General features: G+C 49.0%; 1 protein-coding gene across 1 annotated transcript in view; it reads right to left on the bottom strand.

The window, feature by feature from the left end:
• Positions 1-3,674: 3,674 nt before the first annotated feature.
• SMARCC1 (SWI/SNF related, matrix associated, actin dependent regulator of chromatin, subfamily c, member 1) overlaps positions 3,675-13,262 on the bottom strand; it is a 91,064-nt gene continuing 81,476 nt past the window's right edge. The window contains exons 26-27 of the mRNA XM_009885686.1: positions 5,425-5,601; positions 3,675-3,760 (exon numbers count right to left, since the gene is read on the bottom strand). Coding sequence (XP_009883988.1) covers positions 3,675-3,760; positions 5,425-5,601 — 263 coding nt within the window. The remainder of the gene's footprint in view (positions 3,761-5,424; positions 5,602-13,262) is intronic.

The raw sequence follows: 13,262 nt of genomic DNA, 5'->3' as shown, positions 1-13,262 counted from the left end.
GCTTGGAGCAACCTGGGCTGGGGGGAGGTGTCCCTGCCCAGGGCAGGGGGGTGGAACTAGATGGTCTTTATGGTCCCTTCCCACCTAAACCGTTCTGTGATATGGTACGACTGACATCTTCGTCTCAGAAGACCCCACTGCGGTTTTGGAGTGGACACTGAGCCAGTTTAGAAGAGCTACAGTTTAGAGTCCCATCCTCCACTTGCCTTCAAGCTTCCTGCACTCCCACCCTTGCAGCTGTGAACAGGGATGGAGTCGTTCTCCAACTACACACCACTCCGTGCCCCATCAGCCTGAGCGACCCCGGTCCTTCGGCACTGGCTCCCACCCCATCACTAGCACGGGCTGTGGGGGATCCATACATCAAAAGCGCTGTCCCAACCCGCACCCAGAACTCCACTCAACTGCACTCTCAATTACTGTCACGACAACAGCCTCAGCCATCTCAGAATCATAGAACAGTTCAGGTTGGAAGGGACCTTTGAAAGCCATCTAGTCCAACCCCCTGCCATGAGGAAGGACATCTTCAACTACATCAGGTTGAATCAGATCATCAATTAGATCACCTTCTGCGACTGCAAAGATTTAAAGGCCCATAATAAAAAAAAAAAACTGTTCAAGAATTGACACTGTGATCTACCGCATTCTTTGCGTTCCTTGGACAAAGGGTCTTCAAGACAAGACGAGCAAAAATGGCAATCGCTGACCGTGCCGCAGGATGAGAAGCGCGTAATCGCAAGGGACAAGTCTCTCTGGACACTCCAAGACATCTGGAGTGCAAAGGCACAAAGAGCTCCTTACCTTTCCTACCCGGCCCTACGCCGCAGGAGCACTATGGAGCCCACCAAGGGAGCATCCAGCAGGAGACCCCAGCCCAAGGGACCTCCCACGCCAGCGAAGAATGAATCCGCAACCAGGGATGGGGTGTCCTGGACTTGGGGGAACATCTCCACCCCTGTGCTTTTCCTTCTTCTGCTTCTGGGAATTCGGGACTGCGGGCATAACACTTGTAGGGTGCAGGGGCAAAAGCGCCGTGAGGACGCTTCTTCGGAGGAAAAGGCTCTTACTTGGAGAAGGAGCAGAAGCTTATTTAGAATATAATCCAGATTGGATTCCCGGTTTCAGTTTAATCAAAAAGGCAAACTATCCCGGCGGCCTCCGGAGCCCTGCGGGAGAGGACAAAAGATCTGAAGAGTCATCTGAATTAAACAATTAACAGCGAAGCTGGTACGGGAATAGAGGAACGGTGGGACCCTGCTAGGTCGGCGTGCCCAGTCCTCCTCTATTAAAACCTGCCACTTCAGAGCACTTCTTTCAAGTGCGCGATTCAACCGGGGCCGCGAGCCCGAGCAACCGTCCAAGTGGGCGCAGCGAGACAGCGGGAAAGCAGGAATCAAACAGAAATAATCCTATTAGGCCTCGAACGCCGTCTTACTTCGTTCGCGTTCATTAAGCTCTTAAAATCTGAAATGCCATTTTCCAAAGCGGGGGACCACGGAGCGCATTGTGAAGGGCCTTCGCTTACCTGCGTTTACCTTTGGGGTCTCCCACCTTGCCGAGTAACGAGCTCAGGCTCTGTATTAACTCCATTGTAGTTACGATGCAGCCCGTAGACCCCTAGCGTGTTAATCAATCTCGGCTCATCCACGACACGCAGGGAAGGAAAGGAGACTCCAAACAAAGTGGCACAAGCTTTGTACAAAAACCACATTTTTTTTTTCTTTATTTCACAAAATTGGGTGGCTGTGTTGCAGGAATAAAACCGGCCCTATACATAGGATCAGATGAAAAAGTCAGCACATGTCTTATTTATACAGATACACAACAGTGTCAAGAATTCAGGTACTCTGTAGGATCATCACTAGTACAGTAAAAAATAGTCTCCACCTGGATCCTTTATATGTGAAGTTGATCACGCTAAAAACAACCTGAGGTTATTCTAAACTGGACTACGGTCTGAACCAGAAAATCCCATGCTCACCCCAAAGACCCCGGAGGGAAAGGGAACGGTGGGGATGAATTTCCTTTGTAGGAGGTGGGAGGCAGGCAGGCCCTGACCGTTCTCTGCTAGGCACTGTGGATTCTCAGAGCTCGACGGTGGAAAGCATCGTTCCTACGCGCTGGAAGTAACAAGGCTGCAGAGCATTGTCTGAGCACGCAGCGGGTGTGCGGGAAGCCCAGAAACAACGGTTACTCCACACTCACGCGCTCTCAGGACCCGGGAAGTTCAACCGTTAACATCGATGAGTCAATCACCTGAGTGCTCGTCAAAGCAAATCTTTTTTTTTTTTAATTTTTTTTTTTTTTTTTTTAATGGTGTAACTGGTTCTGAGGGTTTCAGATTGTTTGGGAGATCTCTCTCCGGTCAAGCCTTAGACCACCACCTTGCGCTCGGTCGCTGAAAGCCACCCTTTAAATCAGCGAGCAGTCTTCAGACCTTTGGCAAGGAAACCCCGTCAAACCCTCTTACGCCGGGAAGAAGGCAGAGAACCCAAACCACAGCTGGCAAAGGATTTTTTTGCAGTCACTACCAAAGAGCAGACAAGCACTTTTGGCAGTCTGGAGGTCTGCAGCACTGCGCTGGTGGGTCTCACTCAACGAGCGCTCCTAGATTTGCCGGCTGAAGGCGTTCCCTTACCCGCAACCCCACAGAGCACGGAAGGTCAGCGAGCGGAAGGCGATGCGTGGGTTGTCCCGAAGATGCGTACCACGGTCGCTGACTCTGCCCACCCCGGCTGTCCGCAGGAGGTAGTTCTGGCATTCGCACCCCAGCCACCCCAACCCAATCCCGTACGCTAGCACTTCTTCGCTATCTACTTTTTTTTTTGTTTTGTTTTGTTTTGTTCATTTTAAAAAGTAAAAAGTATACGTTCCAAAAAGAGGGACTAAAAATCATGGTTTTATTCCTCAGTTGGCTACTGTACCAAACTACTCAGAGGGAAGGTTCACCTACCACCTTCAAAGGCAAAAGAAAGGTAAAAACTGGAGCAAGAAAACTCCTACCATTGAGTGGTTTTATTCCAATTGATTCACTCCCGGCTTCGTTCGCACCGGATCAATATTTTCTTTAATAAGTTAGCGAGGCAGCCCCAGGACTCGGCTACTGTCCCTAATGATCAGCTATCTGCACTGACCACGGCTGGCCTTTCTGCACGTACAGCACGCCCTCATTTTCCTTCTCTGCTCAAAACACTGGTTTGGCATCTGATCTTGATGCTTTGATCTACCTGGAGAACCCGAAACGTTAAATCACAGGTCGGGTGGGCACGCGCTACCTCCTAAAGCTCGGTTAATGCCTCCACCTTAAAAGCTTGATTATTTATTATTTATTTTATTTTTTTTACCCTTCCCAGGAGAACCCAAAGCTCAAAGCACCAAGATGAAAGAAACCAGAAGTCGAGCGCCCTCTGAAAGGTAAGCAGACCAAAGAGTAAAGGACTTCCCACCAGCAACACGGAGGCACTACCGGCATCTTTGATTTAAAGCTTTCCCAAAGGAATGCCACGTACTGCCAGGCTACGAGCGGCGGGGAAAGGGGGGAAAAGACGCTGCGTGTATGTGCTTGTATACGTGTATGTATATGCACACATACACGACCGGGAACAGAAGGTAACTGAGGAATTCATTTTTGGTCACCACTATGTTGCTGTAGAAGTTCCTTCTTCCTCGACTGCTTAGGGAGCGGCTGAGGCCGGGGGAGCTCCTGCCGGAGGTGGGGTCACCCCTTCCGCTGGCGGAGGCGGCTGCACAGGAGGGGGATCTACAAAAAACCAACAGAGAAACAGTGAGCAGGACAGCAGGAGGGGCTGAACGCGGGAAAGGAACCCGACGCAAACACCCAGATGTCTACAAGCTACGGGAGACGCGGTTGTCCGAGGGGAAAGCAGCAAGGACTGGCGCCAGAAATGGCCACGGCTGCGGCTTCTCCATCTTTTAAGCTTCACGTGAAGCTCCACTGCACGTTTTATCGTGCTTTTCAACCGCTAAGCACCGCGTGGACTCCGTGAAAGAGCAAAAAAAAAATTCCCTGTTTTTACAGAAAAGATGACAGGCATGCAGCTCAGTAGCTGGCAAAGTTCACGTCAAGCAACTTTCAGAGCTGGAATTAGCATTTCTCATCTCCCAGCGCAGCGCTCAAGCCTTTAGATTACGGCTCTTTTCTATTTAAAATAGATGGAACAATACACTTTATATAAACAGAGCCTGCACTTAAGCTCCGAGCAGTGTATGTAGGTTAAAGTAGAGGAATCCACAGATGCAGCAAGTAGGAGGAAAGAAACGAAGGATACAAAAGGCCAGCTTTCATGCACAGGGAGGAGATGTTAATGGAACATGACTGACTTGTTTCCGCGGGGAGAAAAAAAAAAAAAAAAAAAAAAAGAAATTAAGATAAGGGAAGAGAGCAAGCAGGAATACAACCTGACATAAGATATTCCCAGTGGTGGCGGCTTAGAAAAAAGGGAAGGAAAACTAAGGAAAGTGAGAGCACCAGAAGAATAAGGAGCGAATGTCTGAATAAAAATAGCATCAGAATGGAGTTTTTCATGCTTATGACACCAATGAGTCAGTACTCCTCAGCAACTCCCTTCGGCTGAAGCCAAAATGGGACGGCTTCTCCCAGTTATTTCTTGGGAGAGGTACCACGAGCGATCACAACTCCTGCCCATGATGACAGTTATGCTGAATAACATTTCTGGGGTTAAGACCGCTGCGCTGAAGCGGACCAGCAGTTTGTCCCAGGCTGCAACTAACAGAGACCAATTTATTGAGGAATTCATGACGGAGCATCCTGCACCAGCCACGCCAGCTCTCCTTCTGCTCTCTGGGTTCAGCCACGTTCTCACTCTCATTCAAGTAACACCCACACAGCGGCTACTGACTTCAGCTGCTTTTTTTTTTGGCTGGCATAAATCAGCTTCATTTTCAGAGGTGTATATATACCACCTAAGGAACATTCCCAATATACCTTTTGCTTCTTCTTAATTAGGACTTCCTCTTTTTAATTTCAGAGTGCTAAGTTTCCAGTAACGTATTGTTGAACTGAATTATATTCTGATCTCCATCATTTAATGAGATCGCTATACGTTAATTCCTGAACTTCTACCGTGTAATTCTTCCAGACTAAGTCAAGAGAGGTTTTTGATGATGACCACAGAGCCTTAGTGTCATTATAAATAAAATAAGAGATGTTATAAATAAAATAAAGGACAATGGAGTACGTTTGGATGCCTAGAGGGGAGATGAGCACTTAAAGCTTCAAGCACACCTCTGGCACCAGTCTTTGGCCGCCAACGTGCACGGATCCTATTATTCCTGCAGCAGACAAAGGGATTTCAACTACAATGACTTTTCCAGCGACAAGGCAAGCGAGAGAAAAGCCCCACCAGGTGTATTCAAAACGTTTTCTGCTGGAGATCCACTTACACATGCCATTTGGAGCTGCTAGAGGAACACGAGGTCCAATTAGATTTCCTGACATCGGTGACATGCCAGGCGGGGGGGGACCACCGCCGGCTGGATGGATGTTGGCCGACACACTTGGCATCATCCGGCCTGGCATGGGCTGTCCAGGTATCATCGAACCGGGCCCCGGCATCTGACCTGCAAGAGCAGTGAAAAGACAGGATCGTGAGACTCGTGTGACATACGGAAGCGATTGGAAGAGGAAAACAGAGCCTGGCTGTTCTCTGAGCAGTGAGAAAAGAGTCTCGTGAAGGAGAGCCAACACCGCAAATGCTCCAAACACCAAAGGAAATGCCTTTTCATCCCTCCCACGTCAACACGCTCCCTTCAGGAAGAACCACGGAGCACTTATCTCTCAAAACCATCAGCACAAGAGGCAAGCGGAAGGTAACGCTCGCAGTCAAACCCCAATGTTTTAAGTGAACCCCAACTAAAAAAGGCGTTTGATAGCAATGGAAATGAAGGCACGGGAAACACACTGCACTAAAATCGCAAGGCATCAAAGTAAGAGCACTTGATGAAAAAAAGCAACCACAAAGCCTAATGGATGAATTTAATGGGAGAACTGAAATCATACAGCTAAAGATTGGACTGTAAAAAAATTTCGACTGTAAAACCCCCTATTCTGATGTGAGGGAGGGTTCCAAGAAGTCTTCCTCGTTTATCAGCTCTATAGGAGAACTTTACGTTTCGGCTGTATAAAGGAACTGTTACAATCATGCAGCTTCGGACATCTACAACTTGCTGATTGATGCTTTAAAACCTCATTTGAGGAGATTATTTTGCATAATCCAATTACATTTACTTTTACACACTTAGATGAAGGTACAGTATTTCAGTTAGCAAAGCAGCTATTAGGCACGGATTGTAAAGGCTTCCTTCAGCAGAGCTCATTCCACCCCAAACCCCAGGCAATTATGTGAAATAAAGCGTGAGGACAGAACTCTCCCAACACAAAAAAGGCTCTGAACATACATAAAAAGCAGCACAACCACACCGGCGGTTAAAGCCAAGCAAGTGGGAGCTCTGGATTTGGGACCGAGTCAATACTTCGGCACAAACACTACTCATTCTTACTTAAGCTCAGCTTCGGAACAAGAGTAATACTTTATCTCACTCTGGTGAGACCCCACCTAGAATACTGCATCCAGCTCTGGAGTCCCCAACATAAGGAGGACGTGGACCTGCTGGAGCGTGTCCAGAGGAGAGCCACGAGGATGATCCGAGGGCTGGAGCACCTCTCCCATGAGGAGAGGCTGAGAGAGTTGGGGCTGTTCAGCCTGGAGAAGAGAAGGCTCCGGGGAGACCTTATTGCCGCCTTCCAGTCCCTAAAGGGGCTCCAGGAGAGCTGGGGAGGGACTTTTTACTGGGGCATGGAGTGACAGGACGAGGGGGAATGGCTTCAAACTGGAAGAGGGCAGGTTTAGATTAAACATTAGGAAGAAGTCTTTCACTTTGAGGGTGGTGAGGCACTGGAAGAGGTTGCCCAGAGAGGTTGGTGAGGCCCCATCCCTGGAGGTGTTCAAGGCCAGGCTGGAGGTGGCCTTGGGCAACCTGGGCTGGTGAGAGGTGTCCCTGTCTATGGCAGGGAGGTTGGAACTCGATGATCTTCAAGGTCCTTTCCAACCTAAACCATTCTATTATCTCGGATGTAAGGAAATTGCACCAGCTCACAAGCTACTGCCTGAAACAGGGGGTTACAACCCTTTGCAGTCATCCTCTGGCGACAGGTAGGACCACACAGGGCCACCAGCAAGTCCGCACAGCCACAGCGGACAGGAGACAAAGCAGCGGCAGAGAGAGCTCAAAGAGGAAACACGCCCGAATGCTTGGGAATGAATGATGTAGAAGAATAATGATCTGCACTGTAAAACAACCCTGTGATCACCAGCAAATCCCGCTCTTTGGGAACCGTCACTACCTAATGCCCGTAGACACCTCTGCCTGAGGGCCACGTCTCACGCTCTCACAGAGGTGAAGTCCACCAGCCATCCCAAACCCTTCTCCGTCACTGCCCTTCTGCAAAAAGCTAGAGGGACCACAGAAGAGAGCTCCAACCATGAAGGACCAACTACCGAACAACAGTTAAAAAAAAGAAAATACACAATACAAACGGATGAACTCGCTCCACTTCCCTGATGTTTGGTGCCTTCGCTAACCACCCAAGTCTGCCCTGCTCAGCCGTGGCCCTCCAGAAGATGCTCATCTTGGATATCTAAAGCACCTGGTAGCTTGTCTGGCCCTTGGTTGCGGGTCTCTGCCTGCAGTTCCATGGCACTTTACATCAATAATCCGCTCTTGGAGACAGCCAGGCTATCCTTGCAACAAGGCAAGGCAGGCTGAGGGTGTAAGGGAGTACTCGCTTCTGAAACCAGAGCCGCTGACAGTCCCAGCACAGAAGAATCCAACACACCACAGCCCAGTGGCTTCATCCAGCCCTGGAGATGAGTGGTAGAGGTGCTGAGCCACCTTAAATGCACAGGGACTCTGAAGGATCAGACCATGAAAACCTAATATTGGAGCTCTTGGTCATGAAAGCAAGTCATGTGCCAGTATGACCCTGCGTGATGACAGGAGCAAGACTAGGAGACCTACAAGCAGCAGATACAAAGCTCTACGGAAACCACCAGATTTCTCAAACATTTACAAAGGAAAAGAACTCTGAAAATATATGCCTGGATACACTCCATCACTGATCAGTGGCCTGCAGCGCACATCGTGGCATTCCTATCACCATATATATTAAAGAGCATCATCATCAGCCAACCAGAAAAGCTGTGTACATTTGAGCCTTTAATCCCCTCCTTTGGCCTCACTATTAACAAAATATTTTCTGCTTCGGTGATGGTGAACAGGTGGTTTTGAAGAAGCCTCTTGGAATCCTTACGCCTCCAGTCAACAACGTAAAGAAAGAAAAGGTGGGACATTTCCTAAAATTACATGGCATGCCTTTGCGGGTAACTCAAGGTGACCAAGCCCCATGCACAACAAGAGCTCCAGTGTCTGGTTGCCCTTTGGCAGGCAAGTTGAGCTTCACGTTCCTCAGCGTGGCCCATTCGCCTTCCCCTCCTCAGCAGCAAGCGGGCTGCAAAAAGACAGAAGTGTTGTCTCTGTCGCAGTATAACTCGGGTTGGAAGGGACCTTGGGAGGTCTCTGGTCCAACCTCCACTCAAAGCAGGGTCAGCTCTGAGGTCAGACCAGGTTGCTCAGGGCTTTGTCAAGACCTGACTGATCTCTGAAAGCGCCAGAAATGGAGACAGCATCACCTCTCTACGCAACCTGTTTCAGTGCTTGACCTCCTTATATCCAGTCAAAACCTCCCATACTCTGGCTTATGTCTCTCTTACTCCCACCACGCACCACTGAAAAGCCCGTCCCTGTCTTCTTGATGACCTCCTCTAAGTATCATAGAATCACAGATGGGTTTGGGTGGGAAGGGACCTTAAAGACCGACTAATTTCAACCCCCTGCCCTGGGCAGGAACACCTCCCACCAGCCCAGGTTGCTCCAAGCCCCGTCCAACCTGGCCTTCAACACCTCCAGGGATGGGGCAGCCACAGCTTCTCGGGGCAACCTGCCCCAGGGGCTCACCACCTTCACAGCCAAGAAGTTCTTCCTAATACCTCATCTAAATCTCCCCTCTTTCAGTTTAAAACCATTACCCCTTGTCCTATCCCTGTTGTAGGGCTGCCGGTAGGTGCCTCCAAAGCCTTGTCCTCTCCAGGCTGAAGCAGCTCAGTTCCCTCAGCCTCTCCATGGAGAAAGCGCTCAGGCCCTTGGACCGTCTCTGGTGGCCTCACTCCAGCTTATCCATGTCTTTCTTGTACTGGGGGACCCAGTCTTCCAAATGTGGTCTAACAACTGCTGAGCAGATAATCACATCCCTCAATGTGCTCTCTGTGCTCCTGTTCGTACAGCCTGGGACGCTGCTGGTCTCCGTCGGCTCACGCTCAACTTGCTGCCCACCAGGACCCACAGGGTCCTTTCCGCAAAGCTGCTGCGCGGGGTTAGTCCTCCCAGGTACGGGACTTGGCATTTGTCCTTGATGGAATTTCACAAGGCTTCTGCCAGCCCGTTCCTCCAGCCTGCCTCAGCCCTCCCGAATGGCAGCCCTGCCCTCAAGCGTATCAAGGGATAAAACGCAGATAACCGAAGATTTAAGCAGACGCGGCATGAATTTTACTGCCGCTGGCATCTCGTGTGCATCTGTTTTGGTCCAGCTCACTCCGAGATGAGGAGCGGGCAGAAAGGGCACGGCAGGCAACATGAGAACGCTGTCACCGAAAGCAACAGCCCCGCACAGGCTGAGACTTAAAGATGTGGTGAGCTATCGATATTAGAAGTGGGTTGAGAGACAACACGCTGTTGGGTTTGCAAACTGACCCAAACCAGACCGTTTGCAGACTCTCTGTAATCAGTTCGGTGCCAGCGCCGAGCTCTAGGAAAGGTCAGCTTGGAGCTTCAACCACGAGCGCAGCGGGCAGCCAAGAAGCAAGCAGCTCCTCTCCAGCCTTCAAGGCAGAAACCACTCTGGGGTATGTACGAACTCGGCGCGGACAGATCGGCTCAGAAGCACAGCCTGTCGTTGGACGCAGCTGCACAGGGGCAGCTGGTCGAGCTCCAGGAGTCGGGATTTTCCCCGATTTTCAGGAGACAGATGCGGGAACTTCTGACAACGTTACGTGATGAACGTTACAACATTCTACCCAACATTACATGATGACCTGCGGCACTACAGTCACAGCAGCTTGAATCGCAGTTGCTGGAAGTTCTGGGTGAAATATTTCTTAAAAAAAAACCCAAAACCAAACAAGATGAAAATAAATCCTGTATCACCAGCAATCTCCATCTATGCAGAAAAGGGCCACTTCAGTAACTGATATCCTCTTCTCTTCACTTAAGAAATGTTCTGATGACTTCAACTCCAAGTAGTTACTTTCCAGGAAAAACGTATATTCTTCTGCTCCGTTTACCTGTGCCAGAAGTCCTCCAAGCGCAGCTCGTATCTTCAGTGGCTGCTTTCGCAAATACAGCCTATTCCTTAGAGCCCAGAACAGAAGAGCACTGCAGGCTGGTTTTTCTTCATAGGCAAGGAGGGAATTTGAGCATCTGCCTCGCCGCACTGACAGGCTCAGTCTGAAGCCTTCCAGTAGACTCAAAATAATGCTGAATAGGGGACTCAGCGTAGAGACTGAGGTGTGTAATTAATGCCCATCAGGGTACTTGGGAGAAAGTCTGTATGGCGGAAGGGATGACAGCTTGTTACGTGTCTAAGATCATCAGAGGTACGGGAAAAGCAAATAAGTAGCCTTTATTTCCTCAAATACAGAATTAAAGGTGGCCACCGAAATTCTTACGCTGCAGGTTTAAAAACCCGCTTTCACAGAACTCTGTTACACCGTGGAACTCACTAACAAATTTGCAGAGAGTAGGTCTGTCGGTGGGTACGAACGCAACAGCTCGAAGCAGCCCCTAAGCACCAAAATGCTGCAGGAGTACGACCGTGGAAGGCTCAGTCTACACTTACCCCGTTTCTTACAGTCTTCACAAAGCATTTGCTATCAGATCACAAAGAGCGATGCGAACCTCTGGGCTGACCCAGTATACACACACGCACAACCTACTGGTGAAAAGTCAAGTTTGCTGGGGAACAGAGGCACGGAGCCGGCAGACATCGGAAACCGCGTCTGGATCTAGCTGAGCTCACGCGAGCGTGTGAACGCTGCTTCCTCCCACTCCTCCCACGCTTCGACTCCAGCGTCGGACTCCGAAAGGGCATTGTACAAGAGTAACGGCCGCTTGGTACATCAAGACAACATTATTATGCTGTTAAGAACACCGGCTTTGAGCAGCTCTTTTATTTTTAATGAACTCCTGTCTTTTCAACACACGCAAAAAAGGAAACAATTGCAGCTCCAAGCACGAAGAAGCAGAGTTAGACCAGCAGAAGCAGACACACGGCAACTCCAACTGCTGGGGGCGGACGGGTGGCAGAGGCTGAACCGTGCCGGAACGAGAAACTGGACATAAAACACAGCCCAAAGACGTAGAGGGCTTTGCAGCAAAAGAAGATATTCAGAGAATCATAGCATTGTCAAGGTTGGAAGAGACCCTTGGGATCATCGAGTCCAACCATACCCTACTCTACAAAGTTCTCCCCTACACCATATCCCCCAACACCACATCTAAACGGCTCTTTAGCCACGGGGGGATACTATTCACTTGCAAAATTAAGGTTGATCAGGGAATAAAAATGTAAAAACTGGAAGAACACAGCTGTGTTTCCAAAGAGCGGGAAAGCTGGGAACTGAGAAATCCCCAGCCTGGGAGCTTCCGCTTGACAGGAGCCTCAACCTCTCCAGGCGTAATTTGGCCATCTTCCTTCTCGCACCACGTGCCTACAAGATCCTCTCCGCACTAATGAAGTGATTAATATTGAAAAACCTCTTCTGAAACACCTGAAGCTGCATCAGACTTACTACACACCGCGTGGCTTCACGCCAGGTCTTAAGCTCTAACACCGGGCGAGTATTTCTTCAGCGAGAGAAAGGCTGTCAGACCTGCAGGAAGGGCAAAGGTTCAAGGACAACCTTTTATATTCAAATCAACCACAGTTAAGCCAAAATCACCACTAAACAGAAATTAAATCAACTATTTTTTAAAAAAACAACTTTTTTTTTTTCAAAACAAACAAAAAAAAGGTGTTTCTTCATAAATTCAAAGTGTGTCATAACTCCAAAGCTCATTGGGAAGCGCTCTCCTACCCGGACCAAGGAGTCCGTAGAGCTTTTTTTCCTCTCTTAAAAGCTCAGGAGATTTAAAACTAAGCGGCACTGCAGTTTTTCTGAAGACGTCCATAAGCTGAGAAGCTCCTCTGTGTTCGAGTCCAGGGTGAGCTGCCCATTTTTTGCCTTCCTGACACGGGATGCAACAATTTTATCTTAAAATTAGCTTAGAGTACTCGCAGAGGAACAATCCTATCACATAGCAGAACTCTAAAAAGCTGAAAGCTGAGCAGTAACCAAGCGATACCCCACCAAACTGGGGTTAACCAAGGGGAAATTACTACCACCACTATAGCAAAAATGAAGTCCTATTTCTATAGAGATCCTATGGGTTGTGTTGTGGGTTTTGTTTTTTTTTTTCCATTTTACAAGAGATACTGCTTCAAGACAGCGGCTCAAGCATAAAATGTGGAAGTGTGACCTACATAAGGGGGAGAGCTTAAAAACAGCAGACGCAGGAAGAGATAAAGCCAAAAGGTTCAATAAAATGAGATTTAGCAGACTAAAAAAAAATAAAAAAATAAAATCCTTTTACACGTTAGAGATTGTAGACATTTTCTAATGCGTGTTCTGAAGCATTCCGCTATTAGCGAACCGCCAACCGCAGATTCACATTACAGTGAAACGGCTGAGGAACAATTTTTAAAGGATCTCCCAAGGTATTTATCTCTATTAAATAAGCCTCTGCCTCTATTAAATCAGCTACTTGAGGGGCACTGGAGTGGTAAACAGTTTTAGTATTTTTGTTTCACCGTAGCAGCCGACGGAGCGTGATGCACAAAGCTTGGAGGCGATTCAAACCCTCCTGCACACCTCTCCCTATTTACCACGCAAAGAGAAAAATCTGCCAACGCAGCCGGCGCTACGTGAAGGGAGTCCCTCCTTCGGCGGCCAGGATTTCGGAGAGGGGAAAAGCAGGCTGAGCTCCCACGTTCCTCCAGTCTCCGTAGGGGACGTGCCTTGCTGCAATCTCGCTCTCCTACTACCGAATGAATTGTCTCGCAGTCCCGGTAT

The sequence above is a fragment of the Charadrius vociferus genome, unplaced genomic scaffold (assembly GCF_000708025.1).
Source record: "Charadrius vociferus isolate BGI_N301 unplaced genomic scaffold, ASM70802v2 scaffold825, whole genome shotgun sequence".
NCBI classification, from domain to species: Eukaryota; Metazoa; Chordata; class Aves; order Charadriiformes; family Charadriidae; genus Charadrius; species Charadrius vociferus.
The sequence above is the reverse complement of the archived record's forward strand: the minus strand, read 5'-3'. Positions and strand labels throughout refer to the sequence as shown.